At 33.9% G+C, this 27,286-nt stretch overlaps 1 protein-coding gene across 5 annotated transcripts in view; it reads left to right on the plus strand.

Moving 5' to 3' along the window:
- The window catches only part of Dcr-2 (Endoribonuclease Dcr-2), a 211,257-nt gene that overhangs the window by 69,019 nt on the left and 114,952 nt on the right, over positions 1-27,286 (plus strand). For all 5 annotated transcript variants that reach the window (XM_075371189.1, XM_075371190.1, XM_075371191.1 and 2 more), the window contains 4 exons: positions 4,975-5,206; positions 14,764-14,909; positions 20,305-20,479; positions 21,086-21,213. In XM_075371189.1, the coding sequence (XP_075227304.1) occupies positions 4,975-5,206; positions 14,764-14,909; positions 20,305-20,479; positions 21,086-21,213 (681 nt within the window). The remainder of the gene's footprint in view (positions 1-4,974; positions 5,207-14,763; positions 14,910-20,304; positions 20,480-21,085; positions 21,214-27,286) is intronic.

Below are 27,286 nucleotides of genomic sequence, written 5' to 3' on the forward strand. Positions count from 1 at the left end.
TACAGGAATCAATAATTCCCCATTAAAATTAACTTAAATTACCGATGACGGTTGAACATCGCAACCTCATCGAGGAACTCCCACACGGTCCGACAATGCGGCTCACGCCACATTGACTCGCCGTTTATGAGCGGCCAGTTTTCCCCCTGACCTCTAAGTTCCAGGGTGGCCCGGTCTCTGGCCCCCCCAAGAGCAGGGCAGTCGAACATTAGGTGTTCGTTCGACTGGACCTCCCCACAGACGCACAACTCATCAGCCGCTAGGCGAAACCTGAACAGATATTGCATCAAATTCACGTGGTTGGTGAGCACTTGGGCACCCGCCGCCCTTAAAAATGAACCTGAGGCATACCATCCCCCCAGATCCTGTATAAATCTATACAGAGGTCTTCCCTTAGACGTGGTGTGCCATTCATGCTGCCATGTCTCCATCGCGAGGCCCCAAAGCCTCTTCCGCAGGCGGGAAATGGGCAACTGTTCGAAATTTAGACCCGGTGCATTGTGATCACCGTTCCGTTCCGGTTCTAGCCCGGCCCGAAACCGTATCCCAAATACCTCGGTTTCCCGACCTCTTCGCAACTTCCACATGGCTGCTCGAACTTTCACCACTAAATCGATTGGGAGAGCCTTTCCCAATACGGTAGTAGCCTCGTAGGAGGTTGTTTTAAAAACACCAGTGCATACAATTAAGGCTCTGCGCTGGGCACTCCTTAAATTTAGAAGCAGTGCTCTATTTCTATCCAACCTATGCGCCCAAACTGGCGCCGCGTATGCAATCATAGACTCGAAGACACCTCGGTACACTAAGTACATTTGGCGACCAGAAAGCCCGTAGTCTTTCCGAGTAATCCTTCTAAGTTTGTGCATCACAGAGACGGCGTCCGCCGCAACTTGTCTAATGTGGTTGCTAAAAAGCAACTTATCATCAAACAAAACACCTAGGTACTTATGAACCCTTACTCGGCTGATTACACAGCCTTTATACTTAATGTGGGGGTTTCGACTGCATGATAATTTGTCTGCGCCCTTTAGAAGCATAAACTTCGTCTTGGGCACAGAAATCTTTAAATTTTGCATGTCCATCCAGCCTTCGGCGGTTGACAAGGCCGCCTGCGCTCTACTTTCCAGCTGTGGTCGTGAATTTCCACGAACTAAAAGGAGACAGTCATCGGCGAAAGCCTGGGCCGTGACTCCTTCTGGGAATGTCAACCCCAGAAATCCTTTTTGCATGACCTCTGTCATGCAAAAACACAACACCGGATGACAGTATATAGTGATGTTTGTTCTGAATGGCTCGCCTAAGTTTTTTAGTAGATTTGCGTCGCAGCACTTTGATTATGACGAAGAAATTCCAAATGCTATGAAAGGTTGGCTGGGTACCCAGGTGGCTGAACTTTATGAAGTAGATGTTTGTAAATTAGTGAAACGCTATGTTTGAATTTAAACGGTGACTGCATTGAAAAATATTTAAAAGCTGCAGTTTTAAGTTGTATTTAATAAAATGTTTTTATCTGTATAGGTTTTTTATGTGTAGCCAAATGGAGTTTACTTTCCGAACCACTCTTGTATAAAAATATATATTATTACTATAGAGTACTATAGTGCTGCCTGGCTAAACAAGTAGTATATTTTGTTTTTAACCTATTTCATTTAATTTTATCATAATTTATGTCATATTTTTATATATGTAACTTTTAATTTCAATAATTTTAATTAATATTAATTTTTAACATTTTAAAAAATATTATAAATTTGAAAATTTTTAATCTTAATTTCAATTTATTTTTAAATCTTTTATAATTAAATTTTATATATTTTGTATTTTAATTTTAATTTTGAGTTTAATATATAATTTGATGATAAACATTTTATAAAGAAGAATTACAACTGAGTATGTGGGTTGCCACGAAAGTACTATTGTAGACATTATGAAAAAGTAAGGCGAGTTTCATTTTACTGTAATTCTCTGCTTGGGTGGATCAGATTGAATTATATATATTTATACATTTAAATTCTATTAAATAAATTACTTAGTACAGAATATTGAGATAATAGATTATTATAATCCTAATAATTATAATGGATTATTTCAATCATGACTGAGAATACAAATCTCCACTACTACTTATATCGATTTTTTTTTTTTTTTTTTTTTTTTTTTTAAACCGTCTCCGTTATACCAAGAAAAATGAGTAAAAATTTGTTCAATTTTGTTCATCCCGAACAAACAAAAACCTTCTTCCTCTTTATATAATAGTATAGATTTTTAATTGCACTTAATTAAATATTTCAATCATGACTGAGGAAGTGGGATCCGGCAGAAGTACTTTGATGTAAAACTAAGATAAGATATGTCTTGATCTCAATATTCTATACTAGATAGTTTATATTGGTAGAATTTAATATATGTGTATGTAAATTATTAAAACTTATTTATAATTTATTCTTTCATTCTTCATGACTTTATGAGAACACTGCTCGTAATCATTTAAAAATTAATGGTTGGTGGTAGTAATTTTTTTAATACTGTTTAGACATAATATTAAAATGCAACAAGTGCATTGCAATTTTAACCTTACCGTCATTGGAATTTGATATGTCGTCAGTTAGTTTACATTAACAAGAAGTAATTACGTTCATGTTTTAAAGATTTATATATTGACTGAGAGTCACAGTCCATTGTTTACCTCTGAGAAGCTCAGACCAAGAATGTAAATATCTTGGATTACTGGTCCCAGAAAATAAACAGAAATTTTTTGTATTATTTTTCATTCAGAAAAATAATTTTTTCCATACAATTCTGGTGTGATTTTCAGTTGTGCTGAAATCCACACTAGGACTGGGCAGGCAGCTACAGCTTTTGCCTCACTAAAATGGTGCCTATGGAAGCAGGCAAACATTACCATCTAGACAAAAATCCACCTATTTTGCAGTTATCATCCCACTTCTCCTTTATGGATCAGAAAGTTGAACTCTCCACCTAACAGACTTGAACTGGCTAGAGGTTTTCCAAATGTGGTGCCTGTGCCGGATGATATGGATCTCACTTTATGACCATATCTGAAATGAAGTTATCAGATCCAGGTGTGGGCAGCAACCAACCACAGAAATGATATGTCTGACTTAAGTAGTGTCCATGTTTCTGCTCCATACAGTAAAACTGGCAAGATCAGGGTCCGTTCATACATCTCATGGCAGCAAAGCGAACCTCCCCTTTTTTGGTGTAACTGCCCTGGATTTGAATTGGGGGTGGCCAGTGTAACACATTTCTCACCAGCATCCTGGTTCCATAATACTGGTGCATCGGCTGCCCCTGATGTGGAAGCATGGATCATATTCCTTGAGTTTGTAATGTCCATTGGTTACCAGTTTTTATTGATTTAAACATCAGATTATAAACTAAATCCAGTAATAATAGCATTAAAGAGTAAGATTTTTTTTTGTTTCAGTTTGTTTTTTCTCTTTAAAATCTTATAAGTATCATATGGTGGAAGTTCTAAAATTAACAAAGGATTTATGTCTGCATTTTTTCTGCAGAATTGGCAGCATTCTTAAAGGCCATGTTGTGTAGGACTGTTGTGCTAACACATTGCAGTTTGTCAATATGAAGCACTACACAGTAGAGGAGCAATTGAAGGTCATCATTAAAATTGTTACAAATATGGAGATTGTTACACTGAGTACACTGAGACTGCACAGATTAAATTACATTTTCAGTAGAAAAATTACCAAAATAAAATAACTGTGAAAAGATTAGATAAACCAGTTTGGTTACAGACCAACCTTTTGCTGGCCATTCGGACAAAAACATTGTCATGAATGATAATGTGTCAGAATGGCTGAATTCTCAGTTAGCCTTTGGTCATTGCAATAGAACATTTCAAAAATCATAATGCAGCAGATTTTAACCAAAGATATATATGCATTTTTTATATTCTTCTAACCCAAGAACTCAGCCAAACGACTATTTGAAATGCCAGGTATCTGTCAATTGGGTAGTATTTGAACAAGTGGATGGCGATTTTGTTAAGAAAATCAACTTTATCAATGAGGTACATTTCCACTTTAGTGAGTACGTCAACAAGCAAAATTGTTGCATTTTTGGCCTAGAAAATAATGGATCAGTTATGAACGGCCTGTGTATACCCAGTGAGTGACAGTTTGGTATGGATTTCATACTAGTGGCTATTTTGATTTGGGCCATTCTTTTTTTGAAAATGTGGCTAGAAACATAGTAACTCTGGATGATGAATGTTATCATGAGATGATAATGAATTTTTTGTTGCTTCATATGGGCTGCATAATTTTGGGTGACATGTGGTTGCAGTAGTATGGCACCACTTGCCAATTCAGCTTGTGATACAGTCTGCTTGTTGCTGCAGAAATTTAATGGGTGACATCAAGTTCAATAGTGGATTAGTTAGCCACCCAAGATCATCCATCTCATCATACCAAGATCTCATATTGTGCAATATTTTCTTTTTGGGGATTCATTTAGTGAAAAGTCTATGCTACGAAATAAGAACAATTCCTGAATTGAAAGTAGAAATTCAGAGTTATCAATGGCATTAAGTCACAGTTTTGTGAAAAAGTGATCTAAAATTTTGTCAAATGAGTTGTGGAGGATGTTTGTCAGATATCCTCTACTACGTTTAATGTCAATGTTTACTTTTTCAAATAATGTGATAGCTTTTCCAATATAATAACTAATTAAGTGATTTCTATATATTTGTTCAATTATTATTAAATCTAGAATGATTACATCATTAATTTAAAAATATCATTGAACAAAATCATTTCATATAAAATGATTGGTTTGGGAGTGTTCTTAACTTTTCTGGTTTCCATTTGGTGGTTTTAATTAAACATCTAATAAGATCATTAAATAATTGTAGGCAAACTTATAGAGTTTGCCTACATGAGTTATAAGTATCATTATTTGTGTTAAAAACATTATTTTTGTATTTTTGTTAAGTTTCTCAACGGATCCTACAGAAGAACTCATTAAGTACACAAGTGAAGATGATAATGAAATACCATTGTTTACCAAATGTAATTGTAAATTTGATGAATTGAAGAGTGTTATAAAATGCATAACATTAGAAGACATACTCGAAAAACCTGCCAAGCCTCAAGTAGGATGTGTACAAATGAATGATGAATTTAAGTTGAATAAAAAACTTGGCAACATGGTTGATGATATTGTGGTAAAAATATTTTATATTTTTTTATATTTAAGAGTAAAATATTAATTGTTATTTCCTTAATGTATAAATTTTGCTTTTATTATTATTATTTTTTTTTTAAAGGTGTCCAAAATTGAGGTATCATTTTAATTTTGCTGCCATTTTTTTTCTACTTGTAATTTTTATTCGAAATTTTTATTTTCAGATTCTAAATACATTCCGGTTAGTTAATATGGAACGTTACACGAAGGAACAAGGTGTTTTTATTATTAAAACATTTTTTGAAAATGGCAAAAGTTTTCAAGTTGTAATTAGGAAATTTAGAACAAAATTCGGTAGAGAAAATGCTCCAACAAATCGTGCCATCAAGCTGATGGTTGAGAAATTTGAAGAAACTGGATCAATTCATGATAACAGAAACAGAATTTATCAACGTAGTGGTTGTTCAACCGAGAATATAGCAGCTGTGAGCCGAAGTGTTGAAGAAGATCCAAAAACATCCATTCATCATCGTTCGCAGCAATTAAACATCAAACGATCCACATTATTCAACATTTTGCATCGTGATCTCCATTTAAAGGCTTATAAGATCCAGCTGACCCAAGAATTAAAACCAGCTGACCACGCATTACGTCGGCAATTCGTTTCTTGGGCCATCGAAACACAAGAAGAAAATGAAAATTTTCTTAACAAAATAATCTTCACCGACGAAGCCCATTTCCAGCTCAATGGCTACGTCAACAAGCAGAATTGCCGCATTTGGGGTGAAGAGAATCCAAGAGTTATCTTAGAGCAACCATTACATCCACAAAAAGTAACAGTTTGGTGGTTTGTGGTCCAGAGGAATCATCGGACCATATTTTTTTGAAAACGAAAGTGGAAATGCGATTACAGTCAATGGAAATCGCTCAGGGAGATGATCCGAAGCTTTTTGTGGCGGAAAATTGATAATTTAGACGTAGAGAATATTTGGTTTCAACAGGATGGTGCCACTTGTTATACAGCAAGAGAAACAATGGATCTTTTGAAAGAAAAGTTCGAAATTCGCATTATTTCTCGTAGAGGAGGAGTAAATTGACCACCAAGATCGTGCGATTTGACACCTTTAGATTTTTTTTGTGGGGTTTTTTGAAATCGAAAGTATACAGCAATAATCCCACAACAGTTCAAGAGCTTAAAACCAACATTATCAAGCAGATATCAACCATTGGCAACAGTTTATTGAAAAACGTGATTGATAATTTTTGTAAAAGATTGAGAGCCAGTAGGGGAGGATTACTTGACTGACATAATTTTTCATTTTTAACCAGAACCTAGTTGTAATAAACTGAAATAAAAATAATTTTAATATCTGAAAAAAAAAGTATTTTTTTTATTAAAATTAAAATGATACCTCAATTTTGGACACCCCTTAGTTGTTCTGTTAGCATTAATGTATATAAATATTCATTGGATTGAAAATTATTCAAAACTGAGAAATAGATGTCCATGCCTGATGTGATCCCAACCAAGAGCATAAAATTAAGTTAATTGAAGCATTCTGTGCATCAGAACACCAACATTAATGACATGTTTTTTCTCAGTAACTTATTTTTGTAATAATTTGGTAAAAGATAGAGAGGTACCGTTTTTCTTTTTTTTTTATTTATAATTAACTTATTTTTAAAACTAAAAACATTTTAAATAACTTATTTATAAAGAACTTGGCTGGCCATAACTTTACATTATATAACTAAATATTCAAATTGTTATAGAAAAACTTATGTATCTACCCTTTTTTTCTATGCAGTTGTAATTCTTGAACAAAGATTTTTCATGTTGCATTTCTGATCTCATAAAGTAGTTTCCTTTCTAATTCTAACTGTCAGCGCTCTTCCGCCATTATGAAGCTCAAATTACATCATTGTTATAAGATATTCAGTGTGTGACAAACCAGGTGATCGTCTAGGCAGTTACATATTACCAAATCAAACCAGCCTTCAAACATTTCACTCAAAATTTTCGATGATTTATTTGTCTTGTGGTAAGACCTGTAGCAGGTTCATGTTTAAATAGGTATTGCAAGGTCGTGTGATTCAACTTGAGACTGAAAAAAAGTCTGGATGATCTCAAGATATTTCCTTACATTAAAATTGATTGAAATTCCCCCAAGGGATATTCCATTTTCAAGAAATTTTCAAAATTTTATTGCATCACTATTTTTGATTTTAATCATATTTAGTATGTGATAATCACCCACCTTGAAGTGGCCGAAAAACTTTTTAAATATTTAAAAAAAAATTTTTTCCTGATTAGTAGATTACTTTCTAACTTGCCAACAGCTAAAAACAGCTATTTTCATCACTTTTTCCACAAGTAAGTAGCATTCTTATTTTACATCATACAGAGGGCAGTTTGGAAAGAGTAAAGATGAAACTTCATCTTAGTGTTCTCAAAATTAATTTTGTTGCATAATCAAATCTTATAATGTTTGCTGAAGCTACGTTTACAAATTGTTGGTTTTTTTTTTTAATTTTGGGCCCAAAATAAATAATAAAGGGCTTGGGATAACAGACCTGTTTTTTTAGCTTCTAACTCTTAGGTATTAGTAGTACTTATAAAAAAAATGGATTGTTATCGAGTGTCTTCATTAAACAGAATGGTCGCCAAATTGTAAGATTTTGAAAATGTCTCATTTTTGGGGCCCAAAAACCACATTTGGGATGGTTGACAAAAATCTGAAATTTTTACAGCAGTAACTACTTTTTATATTTTAAAACCATATAAAATTTATTTTGTTACTCAAAGGGATTGACAAGTAATGAAGCCATCAAAAACACTGTTCCTTCTAACTGTGAACAATTTATCCAAAAATTCACAGCATGTATTTTTTCAAATTAATAATGTAGGCTTACTCTACAAAATATTTTGATGTCTGTAACAAGATTATTCAAAAAAGTGAATAGACATGCATGGGCTTGAATGTTTGCGTAATCCTAAATGTAAACATTGCAGAAGGCTTAGTTACTGTTTTGATTTCAATGTGATATGTTGTATTGTTGTTAGTGTTAATACTGTGGTTAGGTAATGTACACTTGTTTATAAAGTAATTTTATTAGCAGTGAACTTCTCTTTTATGCGATCTCTTTTATTTTTACTTTTTTTAATTAGAGAAACTTTTATTTTAGCTGTAGAGAAACTGGGATAAGGCAAAGTGAGGTGCAATTGGTAGTTTTACAATTTATACTAACTGTATTGTTATTGTAAGAACCCTTGCATTTTAAAAGCGGGTTATGGAATGTTCAATTGGCATTCACACTGAAACAGTATGTCACAAATTGACTTAGAATAGATCTTCAGTGTTGCACGATATTCTGGAGTTTACTGAACAGCAAATAACATTGTTATCTTTAAGAAATAGATGTACTGAAACAAAAAATATAAATCCACCTTTGATAAAACTGAATATTTAGTTAAATACTTTCATATTAATGGGAAAAGTTGCTCTGACCCATTTAGCTGTCACACTAAACCTGTTAAGAAATCTCTTTGAGAAATATCTTTGACACTTCCCACAAGCAATCCAAAATATAAAATTAATTCTAGGTAGAACACTATGTATAAAATGCATAAACAAAGTACAAAAACCACAAGGTGATACAGAATACAAATCAAAATGTCAAAATATATTTGAGCTTCAATGTGTTATAATCGAGTCTGTGAATGAAGCTTGTTCAGCACTTGGCATTTTCCCTGTTTAGTTTCAAAAGTTATCGAATAGCACAAAGGAACCAACTTTAAAAAATATAAAGTTACAAAAATAGCCGAGTCAGTTACCAGTAAATTGAATGATTCCTTTGATTTAAATATTTCTACCGAAGAAACCAGTTTTGAGGGATAACAAACATGGGTTCAACTAGAAAATAAAGATTCTCACACCTTCAGAACTTTTTCTACCAATTACTGGAAGAGGACACAAGATTACACCAAGATGAATGAGTTCTACTCAGTAAAAAAATGGCTGGAGCACTAAGTTAAGTTAGTTAAGTAAGTTTGTTATTAAAAAGTGCAAGATTTATTCATAACGTCCATTAGCAGGAGTAAAATAAAGTAATAATGAGTTGAACAATTTGTTAATGTATTTGAATTATTATTTATCATTCTGTAATTGACTATTTGTTAATTATCAATTTATTCATTCTAATGAGTTTTGTGGAAATTTTTATAATCTGAAAAAATACATAACATTGGTATTTTTAGATATGTTGTTTATGTTTAGAAGGAAAACGGTGTTTTTAGTGGTTTGTTGGCTTCATTACTCGTCAACTCCTTTGAGTAACAACATAAATTTTATATGGCTTTAAAGTACGTAAAAAGTAGTTACTGCTATAAAAATTTAAGATTTTTGCTGCCTGTCCCACATGTGGTTTTTGGACCCCAAAAATGGGACATTTTTTAATGAAGGACACTCGATAATAGTCCGATTTTTTTTTTTTTTTTTTAAGTACTTCTAGCATCTAAGAGTTAAAAGCTAAAAAACAGGCCAGTTACCCTAAGCCCTTCATTATTTATTGTGAGCCCAAAATTTGAAAAAACAATTTGTAAACGTAACTTTAGTAAACATTACAAGATTTGGTTATGTAACAAAATGAATTTTGAGTACACTAAGATGAAGTTTCATCTTTACTGTTTCCAGAATGCCATTTTTGACCCTCTGTATAGTGTAAAATAAGAATTCTACTACAGCTCATGGAAAAAGTGATGAAAATGGCTGTTTTTACCTGTTTGAGAGTTAAAAAATAGTCTTATTACAGCTTCAAATGGAGAAGAACCCAGAATAAAACTATTAATTGGAATGCCAGACGTTCGAGAACAAAGAATTTCTTATCTGAAGACAATGAAGCATTTCAGAAATCAAGGACAGCTCATAATTTATCTCTATGAATCATACATACTTAGCAGTCGTCTTAAAAGTCAATCATAGTCTCTAAAGGGTTCAGATTAATAATTATTCATGCTGGCAGTGAAAAAAGTTTTGTATCCAAATGCCTTGACAATGTGGAAAGCAACGAATTAACTTAATCAGTGATATGTTTATGAAATGGATGAAAGAAAAATTGCTGCCAAATTTGGAACCATTGATTGTTTTAGTAATAGACAATGCCCCTTACCATAATGTTCAAATCGATAAAACTGAACTTAAAGAGCCGGAAATAAGGTATGAAAGATTGGTTTGTGAAACACAACATTCTTTTCACCAGTGCTAAATCTGGTAAAATTTGCCAAACGTAGATCTTGCCGCCATATCTTTGATGAAGTTGTTCAAGAGAAGGGTCATGATATCTTCAGACTGCTGCCACATCATCCGGACCTCAGCCCAATTGAATTCATATGGCCTGATGTTAAAAGCTACATCACTAATAAAAATATATCTTATAGTTTTCCTCAAGTTCAAACGCTAATCGAAGAGAAGATTGCTAGCATGGGCCAAGAAGACTGGCTAAGGAATTGCGATCATGTAAAATAAAATTGAAGATAAGTACTTATCAAAGGAAAGTGAGATCAACAACTTCATTGAATCGTTCGTCATCTCATTGGAGAGTGATTTTGACTCCGTGAGCAGTTATGAAGACTCAGGTCATATGAGTGGGATTGAGTCGCTTTAGTGAAAAAGTGAAGGTACTTGAAAAAGTAATCGGTGACATTTTTTAATTTGTTTAAAGTATGCCTTGTTTAATACTTCTTTATTATGCCTTGGTTGTTAACATATTGCTAATATTTAAGTGAAAAGTGATAGATAAAACAGTAACTTTTTTTAACCATCTTATTGTAGGGTAAGTACAGTAAAATATTGCTTTTTACTATTGTTATAATAAAATTTATGAAATAGTTCATAGTAGTAGTAATTAAGTGGCAGAACATATGCTTTTAAATATTACATTACCTAATTTTTCTATAACGCTATTACAATACCATACTAGGTCATTGTATTTTATTAAATAATTTCGCATTTTATTGGATAAATTGGGATTAAAATAATATGTGTAGTTTATGCTAGAGATAAAGTACCATATTATAAGATCATATTTTAATTTTAATATTTTAAATTCAAAATAAATACATTAACGAAATCATAATAATTATTTCGAAATTGCAAATTAATGAGTTGTATTATCAAATAGTAGTTTAATTTTAATGAATGTTATTTTAGCAGTACATATTAAGTCGCACAGGTGTCAGTTGATAGAAGTGAGCATGGTGTTTTTGGTTAGGCTAGTAACAAAAAAACCGCGCGCACAGACAGTTTGGCTCAACAGTAGGTGAATACTCAGCTATAAGTCTAAAAGTGTTAGTCCAAAAAAAGATTATTTTTTCTACTATAAATATAGAAAAATTTAAAAACAATCAAATTTCAGTAATTGATTAGAACTGTTCTGGATGCCCAGTTGAAGTTTCAGCTTCAGTGCTTGTGTAGACTCTCTCAATACTAATGGTTTACAGTTGAGATTATATCTGAAAAATAACAAGTAAATGTCAGTACAGTTCATAACATTGTCACCAACAAGCTAAAGTACCGTAAAACTAGTTCAAGATGGATTCCAAGAGACTTGACTGATCACCACAAGGAGACAAGACTTTCCATGTGCTCAGAGCTGAAGGAATGGCATCAACAAAAAGGTGATTCTTTTTTGAATACTATTCTAACCTGTGACAAGACATGGATTCATCATTATCAACCAGAATCAAAAAGACAGAGGATGGAATGAAGAACACCAGTTAAGCTGTAAAGAAAAAAATTCTAATCCTACCATTGGCAGGAAAAATCATGATGAAAATCTTCTGGGATGCAAAAGGGCCAGTTTTTTTAGATTTTTTAAGTGAACAAAAAGCACCACATACTACTGTGACACGCTTATCAACAAAGTGAAACATGCTAAGGTAACCTACTCAGAAACCAGCGGTAGATTGCATTGGGAAGTATTACCTCCCATATAGTCCTCTCATCCCCCCATATACCTAGTAAACTATACAGTCCTGTCTTGCAACCATTGGATTTCCACTTGTTTTTTCTCTCAAGGAGGCACTACACGGTAAGAGATTTAATGGCAACAATGACATCAAAAAAATGTGTTAAATTGGCTGCAATGTTGACAAAATGTTTTTACAGCAGCCATAAATAATCTGATTCAGAGGTGGGCCAAGTGTGTTAATGTTGCTATACATTATGTTGAAAAGTGAGAAAAATGTCACATTGATCAAATAAGCCTTTTAGCAGTTTGTATCTTTAATTATTGAATGGCTCGAAATTTGGTATATGATAAGTAAGTGTGAAGGTGTAACTTTTTATCAGGTTCTAAATCACATGTGTAATGTGCCAAACCCTCGGTGAGTTAATTGTTGCTCAAAGTAGAGTTAAAAAGTTTTCCATACTCAAAATATCATTAAACATTATTTAACACAGGTTAGATATTGCCAGCAATTATTGTTTGTGTAGACCTCATTAATTAATTATTACCTGTAAGTAGCAATTGTAACATTACATTTGTGTGTGCATGATGATGGTGGATGAAAATGACTTGTCAACAGGTACTGGTAAGGAAGCAGACTGGTTATGAAAGAAATTCAGTTATGCAGATAAATAAACTTTTTTTATGATCACATAGGATCACTTTAGAATTATCCATTATCAAAGTCTCTTCAATGGGATTGTTTGGGCCTTGTGGTCCTCGCAGTACTTTTCCATATGTTCTGATCTTTGTGCCCTTTTTAGTGTTGTAAATGTTCTTACTGTGAGTTTTTTCTTGTCAGTGTGAAATGAGTGTTTTTGTTCTTGATTAATTTTATTTTATCTGTGGTGTCTTCTGATGTAAGGACAATTTCCTTTAGATCCTCTCTTATTTCTCTGATCCATCTGTTTCCTGCCTTGGTGTTTTTTTGAGTTGAGATTGTATTGTACTAGCTGTTTCAGAAGTCTTGAATCTTGCATCCTCATGATATGTCCAAAGAATCCTAGTCTCCTCTTACACATGGTATCAGTGACGAGTTCTAACTCTTTGTACACGACTTTGTTGGGCACAATCCACCACTGCCCGTCTTTCAGGTACTTTTTATTGGTACAGGTTCTTCCAATTCTTTTTCAACTTTCTGGAGTCTGTTTTCTTTGATTGTTCAGCTGGAAGAGTGTTTCTGCTGCATAAGTAGCTTCTAGTTTTATGACTATGTTGTAGTGTCCTACTTCTGCAATTATTGATAGATATTTTTTATTGTAGTGTACCAGGTTAATTTTTGAGCTTTAGCTAGTTTGTTTCTTTTTTGGATCGACGTTATTTCATTTAGGTTGTTTGTTACTATTTCTCCGAGGTATTCAAATTGGTTACTATTTTGATTTTGTTACAGTACATGATGATTTTTGGGGCATAATTTCTGTCTTTTCAAATGATATTTTGAGGCCAGTTTTATCTGCAATGTTTTGAAGTTCTTATATCTGTGATTTAGCTTTGTCTATGTCATTTGCTAGCAGTGCCAAGTTATCGATGAAATCAAGACTTTTTGTTTTGATTTTTCAAAATATTTTACTTTTGGAGGCAATTTTTTTTTTGAGCTATTCCCTCATTACCATTTTTAGAGTGCAGTTGAATAACAGTGGTGAGACCCCCATCGCCTTGGCACAGTCACGTTTTGATCTCAAATGGTTTTGAGAGCTTGCCTCTGAATTTTACTTTCGACTTGTATTTGTGGGGGTTAGTTTTATCATGTTTATTATTTGGTATGTAGTCCGAGGTGTCTTAGAATATTTAGTAAGGATTCTCTGTGGATGCAGTCAGCTTTCTTTAATCTACAAATGTTGTCACCATGTCTCTGTTTCTTTTCCTGTTGTAATCCATTATTAATTTAAGATTCATGATCTGGTGTGGATAGCTCCTCCAGGGTCTGAAACCTCCCTAGTTCTTTCTTGATAGTTCTTTCTCCTAGTTCTGGGCCGATTCTGTTGAGGATGATTCTTAAAAGAATTTTGCGTCTAGGAGTGAGATTCCCCTGTAATTGTTAGGGTCTGTTTTGTCTCCTTTTTTGTATAGCAGATGGGGACGGGCTGTTTTCCAGTGTTCTGGTAGTTCTTTGATCCAGATGTTGAGCTGTTGATGAAGGGCAATTTTTACTGACCTCCCTGCATGTTTCCTGATCTCTACAAAAGTCTGATCTTCTCCTGCTGCTTTGTAATTGTTCATCTCGCCCAGTGCTGGTAGACTTCTTATACTGTGGTAGGGTTGATGTTTTCTGCTGGGATTGTTACTGGGGTGTTGGTGTTAAAATATTTAGCTAGGATTTTGACGTCTTTATTGTTATGGGCCAGTTTACCATTTTCATTCTTTATTAGTAGGGTTGGTAGTTTGTATTTTTGTAGCTGATTTTTGAAATTTTGTAGAAGTCTCTCAACTGTACTTTATTAAATTCTTTTGACTTCAGCTTTGTATTATATGGTTATATAAAACATTTATGCATAAATCTGAATGACAAAGTATATTTTTACCCTTGAAATATGAATTTGTTTCTCTTTGTACGAAAATATAAATTATGGTTAAAACATTTTTATTTTGCAGTTTCAAATGAGGGAACTTGGTATGTATGGTGGTTATAAAGCTACATTAGCGCACATTATCCAGTTAGAAAGACTAAAAAGAATAGCTAACAACTATGTACTGGTTTCCACATATCAAAGTATGATAACCGTTTTTACATTAATCAGGTGTGTATTAAGACATATTATATAATTATAATTTTTATAATGTAAATGCCTTTAACAGTTGGCTATCACAACTTATGATTGTAGATACTGTTCTTTAGTTAGTGCCATTGCCTACAGATTGTCATCAGCTTGTACTTGTTTTCTTTTTATTTCCTACATATTTTGTTTTAAAATTACAAGTAAAATATGTTTTTACATTTTTTTTAAATAAGATTTTCAAATATGTAAGTTGCAGAAATAAAATAACAAAACTTACCTTTGCAAAATGTAAATGAACAGACAGAACAATTTGTTTTAGACTGTTGATGCAAATGTCAATAGGTTTATCAATATAAAAATCTCATCTATATGTATACATATATATATTTTTAAATTTTAAGCACAAAGAAAAATTTGTGAGAATGTTGGGTAAAGTTAACTAAAAAAAACACAGCTCATATTTGCCAAAAGAAATTGGACTTTAATAACTTTAATTGGACATAACTGAACTTATGTTAAATCATAACCTTAAAAACTAAAAGGAAATTATGAAAATAACATAATTTAATGATACATAAGAATATCAAATGAAATCAGCATAACAATAATTTAATATTAAATGAGATTTACAATTATATATTTGAGAAAAACAAAACATCAAATAAACATAGTATGTCTGAAAAACTATTGCCTTGCTGACAAATGCTGTAATATCGAAAATTAGCAATGAACAAATGTCATTAACTTAGAAAAATAAATTACAGTAAATCTTAATTGGCACTGGCCTTTCCTGATTTATGAACAACAAACTTAGCATTAAATAATACAAAAATGTAATTCTAGTTTAACGTAGAAAAAGGCCACAATAATATTATAATATAAAAGGAGGTAATTACAATAATCCAATTGAAATTAATAAACATATAAATAGAGTTCCTTTGCTAGTAAGCTTTCTTGAAAAGTATAAATTACAAAGTCCTAAAACATAATTGCATGTCAGGAACAAATTGTTTTAGGTTCATTTTAGAGCAGTATTATGCACACAGTTCATGAATAGAAATGGATTAATCTCGACGATTAACAAGATACAGATTTAAATTGTAGAGTTAATTATCATAAATACAGAATTGAAATTAATAAAGTACGTGTTGCAGCTGAACAATGACACAATCTTATGTAAGTAACCTGTCGTGACTGTACTTAAATGGTTTTGTGAACTACACTTGAAAGTGAAAATGCATAAGGTACGATGAACTGAATGTTCCACAAATTTTTACTGATAAAATAACTGTTTAAACGTAATAAATAATGAAAATTAAACTTGCCTGTAGCACACAAATATTAGTAAACGGCGAACTCGTGAATGAAGGTAAATGAATACATACAGTAATTCCTGGGCATAGTCCGCCATGGTGTATCAGGAACTCAGGGGTGAGACGTGGTGTAGAGTTAGACTAATACGTAGTAGATATGTAGCAACGAGGTTGGAGATTCTGGATCGAGGAAAATGTAATCTGCGATTCTAGAAGATTTGACGTCGATAGAAATGGCAGTTTGTAGTAATTGAAGCACTTTCAGGAGAAACATAATATAGTGAATTTGAAGAATAACTTAACGAAGTTAAGACGAAGTTAAAAATGAGGCTGGACGAACATAGAAAACTGTGAAATCACGAAAAACTGACGAGTAGAACTAGAAAATATTTTAGACACAGGAATACCGCATCGTGCATGCGAGTATGGAGGTGATGATGAGATTAGCACAAATCTTGAGAGCGAAACGTAAAGGCGTCTTTACATTGTGAATGTCTGGTGAACTCTGCCGAAAAGATGGCGTGAACGAAAGGAGGGGGAAACCACATCTAGGCAGTGAACAGGAGAGAGTGTGTGTTGGCAACAAGAGTAGTGTCTTAGTGTTAGTATGAGAACGATTTGAGAGAATGTGTTGGAATTTGAGACCGAAGACATAACAAAAATAATTCTGAATACGCAAGTTGAAGAAATGACATCAGAGCCGACAAAGAGAAATAGACTTCTAGGAACTATGACAATATTGAAATTGGATGAGAATAAAAAAAAAAAACACTAAGCCTAATATAAACATTAAGATTACAGCAGCAATGAAATATTGCATGATAGGAATGAGCTAACACCATAAGCTTGAATTCATTGGAATAAAATGACTTTACGCTAAATGGCGTAAACAGAGAAGTTATAGCATTCTGGAAAGCAGTTCTTTTTCTCAAAATAATTATTTAAAGATACTGTTTATTTATCAGATTGATAATATCTATTTTATAATTTATTATTTTATTCATTACAAATGAAGAACTTATTTAAATATTTATCAAACTATGAAATGACAATTTTTTAAAAGAATCAAAAAATTATTTTTAACTATAATTCATAAAAAAAGATATATATATATATATATATATATATCTTTTTTTATGAATTATAGTACAGGGTTATTACAAATGATCTTTCAGATTACAAACTTGAATAATTCATGTTTAATAACACCCAGATATGTGACAGAAAGTAGCAGGAATGGAAAGGAAAACTCAAAATGTTTTAGTGGTTGATACAGCTTTCATGTAGTCATTGATTTTGTTACTAGGGAGAAAATTATAGTGTCTGTAAAAGCTCAAAAATAATTCAGTGTAATTTTCAAATAATCTTTATAGAAAATTATTATGTATTTCATCTGATGATTTATAAAGATACAAGTCTAATGTTTTATGAACATACGTCAATGTTTTGTGAACTTTAAATTTTAAAAAACATTAAAAAAAATAAGATTAGCTTTGAAATTGTGTACCCCTTTCTATCTCTTAAAAAGTTTATAATTGCTAGTGTTTATAAAAGATCATTTTTGAATAATTAATGCTGTATGAGTAGATTTGATCGATATATTTTGACCATCCGCATTAAAGGGGTTAAAAAAATTAAAAAATGTTCCTGATAACTAACATGTATAATTTTTATTTATTTATTTTAACTCTACATCCAAAGAGTTTTCCAGCTTCACTGAATTGAACTGGTGCAATGTCAAGTTTATTCAAAAAAAAAAAAAATGATCTAGTAAACAACATTTTGTAAAAAAGAAAGTACAGTAGATATCTCATTATTATTGATTATTATTGCAGCATTATAAGGATTTAGAAGTATTATATCATTTTCTTTTTGTAAACATTTTTTTCTTTATTTGTGTAATTTTTGTTTTATTACAGAATGTTAAAATTCTTACAGGTGCTGAGAGCCTTAGCATAATTTTTTTTTTGTTTTAGGGAAGTTCAAAAATAAGGGCTAGTTAATCATTAAAGAAACCAAAAGGAAAATGTATTACCAGTTAAACATTTTTAGATACTTATTTTATTTTTCAAGATATTCATTATTTTAAATATTGAATAGGAAGAATGTATAAAAAATTAAATTTGTACTTATATAATTTTTTTTTTGAAAATTCAAATAATTCAAGAACATATTGACCACTGTGCTAATACAACTTAATGTGAAGTGAAATATAAACCACAAAACACAGTAAATAGATAAATAGTTAAACTTACATATTAATTCCAAGAATCAACTTTCACAGGATTCTGCATCTTCAGTTGTTATTAAATTCAATAATTACATTGAAACATATTTATTGATAATTTATCAAAAACAGTTTCAACAAATTAACAAAATTAATTCTTGAAATTAATATGCTAAGTTTAACTTATCTATTTACTGTGTTTTGGTGGTTTGTATTTCATGTAATTTGTATACATACGAGGTGCTACCCAAAATTTTACCATAAAAGCTATCGGGGATAGCTTACCATAACTTATAATTTCCACTGTCTCCTTCAAAGTAATCCCCTTGGGCATTGATACAGTGATCCCAGCGTTTTTTCCATGATTCCATGCATCCCTGGAAGTCAGCAGGTGTAAGTGTTCGAAACACGTTCTGCGTTTCTTCCTGAATCTCCTCAATTGTGTTAAAACGACGGCCTTTCTATTAAAATTTTATTTTCAGAAAGAGAAAAAGTCACATGGGGCAAGCTCAGGCGAATAGGGTGGGTGGGAAATCACTACCATCTTTTTGGAAGCCAAGAAATTCTGAACGGCTAGCGATGTATGTGCGGGCGCATTGTCATGGTGCAGAACCCAGCTATTGCCCCACAGATCTGAACGTTTGCGCCTAATGCTTTCACGTAACTGCTTCAAAACTTCACAATAGAACATCCCATTGACAGTTTGACCAAGAAGAACAAATTCCTTATGGATAATGCCTTTGATGTCGAAAATAGCAATCATCATGGGCTTCATGTTGCTGCGAACTTGGCATGCTTTTTTTGGCCGCGGTGAACTTGGTGACTTCCACTGCGACAACTGCTGCTTAGTTTCAGGGTCATCTCTTGCTGAATTTTTCAATTCACTACAGACAGCTACATGATTTTGTTTCTGGTCGTTGTTCAACAGTCTTGGTATAAATTTTGCAGCAATGCGTCTCATGTTCAAATTGTCCAACAAGATGTGTTGCACAGACCCATATGACATTTGTACGATTGCACAAACATCATGGATTGTTTGTCTACGATCTGCAACAATAGCCTCTCGCACTTTCGCGATGTTTTTCGGTGTTGCGCTTGTTGATGGTCTTCCTGAACGCTCATCGTCATCGACTGTCGTTCGTCCTTCTTTGAATCGTTTATACCACAAAAACGTTTTACTTTTACTCATAGCATTGTCACCAAATGCTTCCACAAACATGCGATGGGTTTCTGTACCAGTTTTTTAAGCATGAAGCAAAATTTGATGCAGGTTCTTTGCTCTTTAAAATCTGCCATTTAGAACTTCGCTAAAGCTGTAAAACACAACGTTACACAACCGCACGAAAGTCAACAATGCAGCCTCTCACCGTCACAGCTGTTAGAACACTGATTCACAAAGAGTACTGTTAGCCACATCTAGCCGCAGCAGGTCGTACCAGCAATGGTTCACGCGTGAAATTCAAATTCCCCGAATATTTGGGTAGCACCTCGTACATATGTGCGCATGTGTGTGTATATACACATATGGGAATTTTATATATATAAAATTTCCAGTTATTTCTTTCTCTTTCATTGACAGTACCGAAAGAAGGTTTATTCCAGGATTGAAAGTGTATTGTGTATTTTGTCCATGGTATCCTAGTATATGTAGTTGAGAAGACATAAGGAAAATTAAGAAAATAAAAACTTAATCACAACAATTCAGAATAGGAAAGCTATTTCAAAAAGAATCTGTAGAAGGTGGAAAAGAAACTGTAGAGTGTGTAGTGTAAATCAGAAGATTGCAAAAAGTGTATAGTAGCATTAATTTGTGACCTGTATTTTCTTCTTTTTTTTCTTAAATTGTGAAAATATGTGTGGAACTTTTTTTGTACAGGAAATTTTGTGCTGACACATTAAAAGAACATAGTCAGACCAGTGCAGTACTGAACTTTTCTACTAATAAGGTTATAGAATTTCTTAATTTATTGAAAGGTATTAAGAAGGAAGATAAAGTTATTGTATTTGTTGAAAGAAGATTCTCTTGTAAAGTTATATTTTACTTATTACAGGTTAGTAAAATCATAAGTGATATATTTATGTATTTAAACAAATTCCATAATTTGGTTCAGAATCTTTTTTAAATAAGCAAAAACTTTTATGAAAATTTGCCTCCTTTAAAATCCTGTATATCCTATGGCCCTGGTGTATCATTATCTCTTTTTCCTAGACTTAACATTATCTCTTTTATCACAATTATCAGTGTGCATTTCCCTTTTTTTGGGGGGGGGGGGACTGTGCAAAGCTGTTTTTACAACTAGTAAGATAACGTACTTCTTATTTTCCATTTGACTTTCAATTTATAGATTATTTTTTTAAACTATTTCATCAGTCAAGTATTTAAGTTGATTGCTTATTTTTCATTAAGTAACTAGGTAAAAGAAATTTAATCAGAACATTCTTACATAATATTGATTTCTTCTATTTTAATGCCTAATACTTATAAAATTGGGCCACTGAGGCAAATAGCAATCTTATATTGAATATGACTGTCATCATGCTTCTCCTGTGTGTTAAGCTCTGGGTGGTATTCTAATTAGGGTTAAAATATATAATTATTTCTCTGTATTAACTCTTATTGTATATTTACTATGGGTTTTTTGTTTTTTAATTTTTAGGATCTAAACAAAACAAACTATCTGCCGAATGTATCAGCTGATTTTATTGTTGGTTATAATAACAATCCTTTTAATGATACTCGTGAAGGACTGTATGAAAAAAAAATCAATAAAGATGTTATGAAAAAGTAAGTAATAAAGTATATTAATAGTATAAAAATAAGTAATAAAGTAAGTAAGTAAAAATAGACTTAGTTTGTAAATTAAATGGTGTGTAGTTTTATGGATCTTTTATTTTTTATTTCTTTCTTAAAATAGTTTTAAAACTGTTTTTACTGTTTGATATGGAAGACACACTTACCAACTCTTACAGGAGGATTAAAGATAAAAATTTGCCATCTTAGCATTTTTCTAAGTTTTAGGGGTTGTTATAAATTAGAATTTCATTTTAATTCTTGCTGTATGTATAGATTTTTACCTTTTTCGCTTCATTATTAGAGTGTTAGTACTGAATATCATGTAGGATACATACAGTGAGACATTATGTTACTCCTGACTCCGATTTCGTTCTGTTGGAATTGTTACATGCTGACGTATATGAAATATATATTTTTCTCATCAGAAAATTGCTAAATTTTAGGATTGAAAGATACTTTTTATAGCTTTGTGTTCTAACTAGAGTTAGGTAATTTATAACTAGTAGTATCTAAACAGGTCAAAGGTAGTACTGGTGAAGATTTGGCTGCGAATATCTTATCTGTTAAAAAAGGCAGATCTGAAACATTGGAGTTACGGTTCATTGACTTAGTTATGGCAAAAAGAGAAGACACTTAGAGACACCTGTTTTCTAAAGTTGCAGATGCTGTGGTAAAAGATAGGCCACAAGAAGGCTGATTGATAGCTTTACACTTGAAAGATTTAGATATTGATGTCACTACAAAAGAAGTCACCATGACGATTAAATATGAAGTAGCATATGACATCCCGATCCGAGTCTCTTTGATGCGACCCGCATTCGTCACAATACAAAAAGCGATAGTCCCATTCCGGGCATGAGATGCCAAGCTCCTAGATGATAAATACAGAATTAAAGTAGGTTGGCATTCTTGCTGTATTAACACGTCCACTGCGTATCACGCGGCTCCCGCGTGAGTGTGGTTGTCCCCTGCAGCCGGGCCACACGGCTCCCGCGTAAGAGGGACTATTCCATTCCTTGGTCTCCCCTCCCTTGCCGGCTGCAGGTATAACATCCCAACCTTATGACGCACTTAGTTAGTGTCCTACCTTTGCACTGTGAAAGTCGTAGCGAGTTTGTGTTAATTTTTTTGCATTTTTTTTGTGATCAAAGTTGGCTTTGTGTTTTCTGCTCCAGCTCTTCTTTCTTCAACAACATAAAGGTAATTTCTTCTCATAACACTTATCTTATTGTAGTTTTTATCATAATAAATACAGTATGTGGCAAAAAAAAAAATAGCATCCTTTCACACGTCAAGATTTTTAATTTTAGCACATAATAAATTGCACAGCCAGATTTTTGCTTATTTTTTTTTACTTTTACTTTCCTTTCAGACATGGCTGATAATGAACCATCAACTTCTAGGGGTCCTGAACCAAAAAAACGCCGATCGGCTGAACCGAAAAGGGTGTACACAGAAGAAGAAATTCAGAAAATTATCGAGGATTTGGAGGATTCTGATGATGATTTGGAATTAATCGACGATCTGGAGGAATCAGATTTTTCTGATCCGGAAGAAAAGCTAGTTGCTCCAGAACAACCACAATCACCTGCATCAATCTGCGAGGAAATTCCCGACATTGTCGAGGAAGGTGAAGCTTCTGACTCCGATATTGCGGTTCAACAGCCTATTTCTTTACCTGGCCCTAGCAACACAACGGACAAGTGGCTTCCTAATCCCCCAGATGTGACGAAAATAAATTTTACAGGTAGACCAGGTATGAGGGGAAAGCCCAACGTTCAATCCCCGTTCGGTTATTTCAACCTGTTTTTCAATGAGGATTTTTGTTCTTATCTGGCTAAAGAGATAAACAATTACGCGATAATTGTTTTATTCGATAGTGATGCGGCTCGAGCAAGAATTTCCAATTGGAAAAACGTTACAACTGACGAAATAAGAACATTCGTCGGTGAACTAATGCTCATGGGATTGATTCGGGTGAATAGGATGAACGATTGTTGGAAGAGGCATTATCTATTCAATCTACCGTTTTCCCAATTTATGGGCCGGGACAGATTTTTAGTAATTTTGCGCTGCCTCCATTTTCAAAGTGAAAGGACTGGGAGCGATCCCATCTTCAAAATTAGACCCTTGATGGATTATTTCAATAACAAAATGAAAGAACTATGCATTCCATCAAGGGAGCTCTCAATTGACGAGAGCATGGTATTGTGGAGGGGGAAGCTCCTTTGGCGACAGTATGTTCAGGGGAAACGCCATAAATTTGGTTTCAAACTGTATGTTTTATCGCAACCAAATGGGCTGGTCCATAAAATCCATATTTATGGAGGCACCCGGGATCTAGATGTAAGTGGAGTGGGACATGCCGCGAAAGTTGTGAGGAAGTTGACGGAGGATTTAGAAGAGGAAGGACACGCTCTCTATATGGACAATTTCTATAATTCCGTGCCCCTTACCGAAGAGCTTCTTGCTAATAAAATGTACACTACGGGAACATTACAGTCAAAAAGAAGAGGTAATCCCAAAGAAGTTCTTTCAAAAAAAATCGCCAAGGGAGAATCTTTTTGTATGTATACGAAAGAAGGAGTGTGCTGCTGCAAATGGAAAGATAAAAGGGAAGTTCTTTCCATTTCAAGCGAATTTGGTGGGAATTTGGTAACAACAACAAACAAACGTGGTCAAGAAAAGAATAAGCCGAAGTTAATTGTTGAATACAATAAGAATATGAAAGGTGTGGATCGGCAAGACCAAATGTTGTCGTATTACCCACTAACTCATAAAACGTTGAGGTGGTATAAAAAACTCGGTATACATATTTTTCATTTAATGTTGAATAACGCGTACTTCTTATACAACATGTACAGCGAAGAAAAAAAAAATGACTTGCATGATTTTCACCTCGAGGTTGTTACAAAATTGCTCCCGAATCCAACAAATAAGCCGCCGGCGGCATTACCAAAAGACCATATACACCTCCCACAAAACCTCCCTAAAAATGCGAAGAATGAGACGATGAGAAAACGTTGCAAGGAGTGCAGTGCAACGTTGAAAATAAGAAAAGAGACAGTTTTCGGTTGCCCGTCATGCCCTGGTTTTCCTGATCTTTGTTTGGACCCATGTTTTAGGTTATACCATAAGTATAAGTAGTTTACGATTTTTTTTTTATGTATGTACAAATGTAATTATCTTTTAGAGCATTATAAATGAATTTTAGTTGTAAGATGTTTGAAATTAATTTTATGTAAATACAAATTATAAAAAAAATATACGCAAATTATAATAAAATATTTTAACTTTCAACTTATTTTTTTAATTCACCAAGAACCACTAATTTATCAAAAGAAAGATTCGAATAGAATTCTGGAAATAATTACGTATAACCAGTTGTTTTTACACTCACGCGGGAGTCGTGTGACTAGCATACCATTAGCAAACATACATTGATTTCAAGGGCCGGGCTGGTCACGCGGCTCCCGCGTGAGTTATATAATCTCGATAATACGCATTACTATACCGAAAATCATTTTAAAAATGTCAGGTAGTATTTAGTCCATAACAGTAGAGTAGCTTTACTAAAAAAAAAAAAATCAGCACGGGAGTTCACACTAGTGATTGCGAGAAGCAGCGAACGTGTTAAAGTTAGATCTGATAGAGTGAAATGTTATAAATTCTGGGGCTGGGGACATATGTTGAATTGCTGTGGGTCCAAACGCACTGCCCTATACTTCAGCTGTGGGGTTGCAGGACTCAGGGTGATAGAGTGCATAGACCCCCAAAAATGCTTAGATGTGGCAAGGTGGGATACACCACACCACAGTTCAGGCATGTAAACACCTAGATCATGAAGTGCCTCCAAATTAATGTGAATAAAATGATAATGCCCACCACCTTGAATGGAAAGTTGCAATGGAACAAGACGTTGATTTCATTGTACTGGCTGAACTGAACATTAGGTAGATTGCTTCCAGCGACTGGAACATAGATGAATCGGGTGACACTACTATTAAGAACGTTTCCAACTGCTTTGTGATTCTGAATGTCTAATCTCGTAGAGGCTTAACTTCAGTATATCTGACAACATGCGTCATTATTGGTGGATATATTTCACCCAACTATGAAGAAAGAAGATATGAAGAATTTCTATATGATCTCAAAGTAATGATAGGAATGGCAAGACAACCGATCATATTGGCGGGTAATTTTAATGACGAATCCCATGAACTTGGAGGAACAAGATCAATCTGCTGAGGGTACGAATTAGCAGCGCTGCTTGGTTCCCTTGATATGGAAGTACTTAATCTACCAATGATCCAGACATTCATTGGCAAAGGATTCAGCTCAACAATTCATATAACTGCAGTTTCTGAGAGTATAAACGTAAGCATTTTGTCATAGAATGTGCTACAGGAAGATCTTACTAGCGACCACCTAGGAATTTTATTTGAGATCAACCTGGGAAATCTGCTGAACAAGCGATCCGCTGCACATGGAGACCAATGATGACCCAGACTATTTATTTTGTTAGATTGGTTATGGAAAGAATGACTGCAAGAAGAGGCCATAACTCGGACGGATTCTTGCAGGTTATGAAAGAGGAGTGTGATAGACTTATACCCTGATCAGAGCTTCATAGAAAAAACATTTATTGGTGGTTTCAAGAAATAGCAGACCTCAGAGCTTCAACACTTGCAGCTCATAAACAACTACAAAGAGCAAGATGAAACTACCCTGAAGAGATTGAAAGGGCAGAAACTTGTTACAAGAATACACGTAAGAAATTCTGCTTTACAGTGAAAACATCCAGACGTGAGGCTTGGAAGAGATTGATACTTGAGCTAGATGACAACCCATGGGGAAGGGCACAATGGATCTTAATGAAGAGATTCAGTGCTCCCTCCCTCTGCTTTGAAGTGGACAAGTTAAGACAGTAATAAAAACCTCTTTATAATGGAAGAAGCAAATCGGGTGGTTGCATTTTGCTTTGAGATAAGACGTTTCTTCGTAGATGAACTGTTGGGCGGTCTCTCAGATCTGCCCCAATAAAATCCAGGGTCAGACAGTGTCCCAGGATTACTGCTTAAGGAACTAACAAGAGGGCACCCGTGGATCGTACTAGAGGTCTTAAATGAGGTGCTGATGACGGGCAGTTTTCCTTTGTCATGGAAACTGGCAAGATTACTACTCATCCCTAAACTGAAGATGAATGATTCAATTCCAGCCTCTCGACCATATGTCTTTTGCCCACTGTGGAAAAACTTTATGAAAAACTCATTGCGGACAGAATTTGGTGCAAAATTAACGCTACAGGAGGGCTGTCATCACCCAATAAGGTTTCATTAAGAGAAATCGGCAGTTGATGCTGGAAAATTTAACAAACACCTTGAGATGGTCACATGTAAGGCAGAGAAACCATAAACTCTTTAGGATTCTTTATGGGAAACACATGGGTGCCAAAGACCATTAAAAGAAGACATCCTCACAGCAGTGACATCCATCATATTGTATGCCACTCCAGCTTGGTTTTCGGCCTTTAACATTAAGAAGAACAGAAGTAGACTAAACTCCCTGCAACAAAGAATGAATTTGAAAATTTCATCATCTTATAAAACTGTTTCTACAGTTTTACTACAGGGGTACTGGCATGGGTACCACTCATTCACCTCCAGGCTCGGAGAAGAAATCGATTCTATGAAGGCATGAACAAGGAAGACGCTACTGGGTTGAGCAGGAAGAGTGGAACACGACTCGTACAAGTTCCTGGATGTGAAGGTTAATCCCCAGATTGAGACCATGGCTGGAGAGAAAACATGGGGAGGTGGGATATGACATCTCTCAGTTCCTCTCCGGCCATGGGGAATTCAGTAACTATCTGAATAGGTAGTTCCCACAACACACGATATTTGAATGTGTCAAATGGGAAGAGCACAGAAAGAGAGCTCAAGTCTTGGATGTCACTTCAGGTACAATAGTAGCATTTATGCTTAAAGTTGAACAAAAATGGAGGATAGTTGAGAACCTAGTCACCGAGATCCTAAAAACTAAAAAGACAGATTGTAAGGAATGG

This window comes from Lycorma delicatula, chromosome 7, assembly GCF_047948215.1.
Source record: "Lycorma delicatula isolate Av1 chromosome 7, ASM4794821v1, whole genome shotgun sequence".
Classification (NCBI taxonomy): Eukaryota; Metazoa; Arthropoda; class Insecta; order Hemiptera; family Fulgoridae; genus Lycorma; species Lycorma delicatula.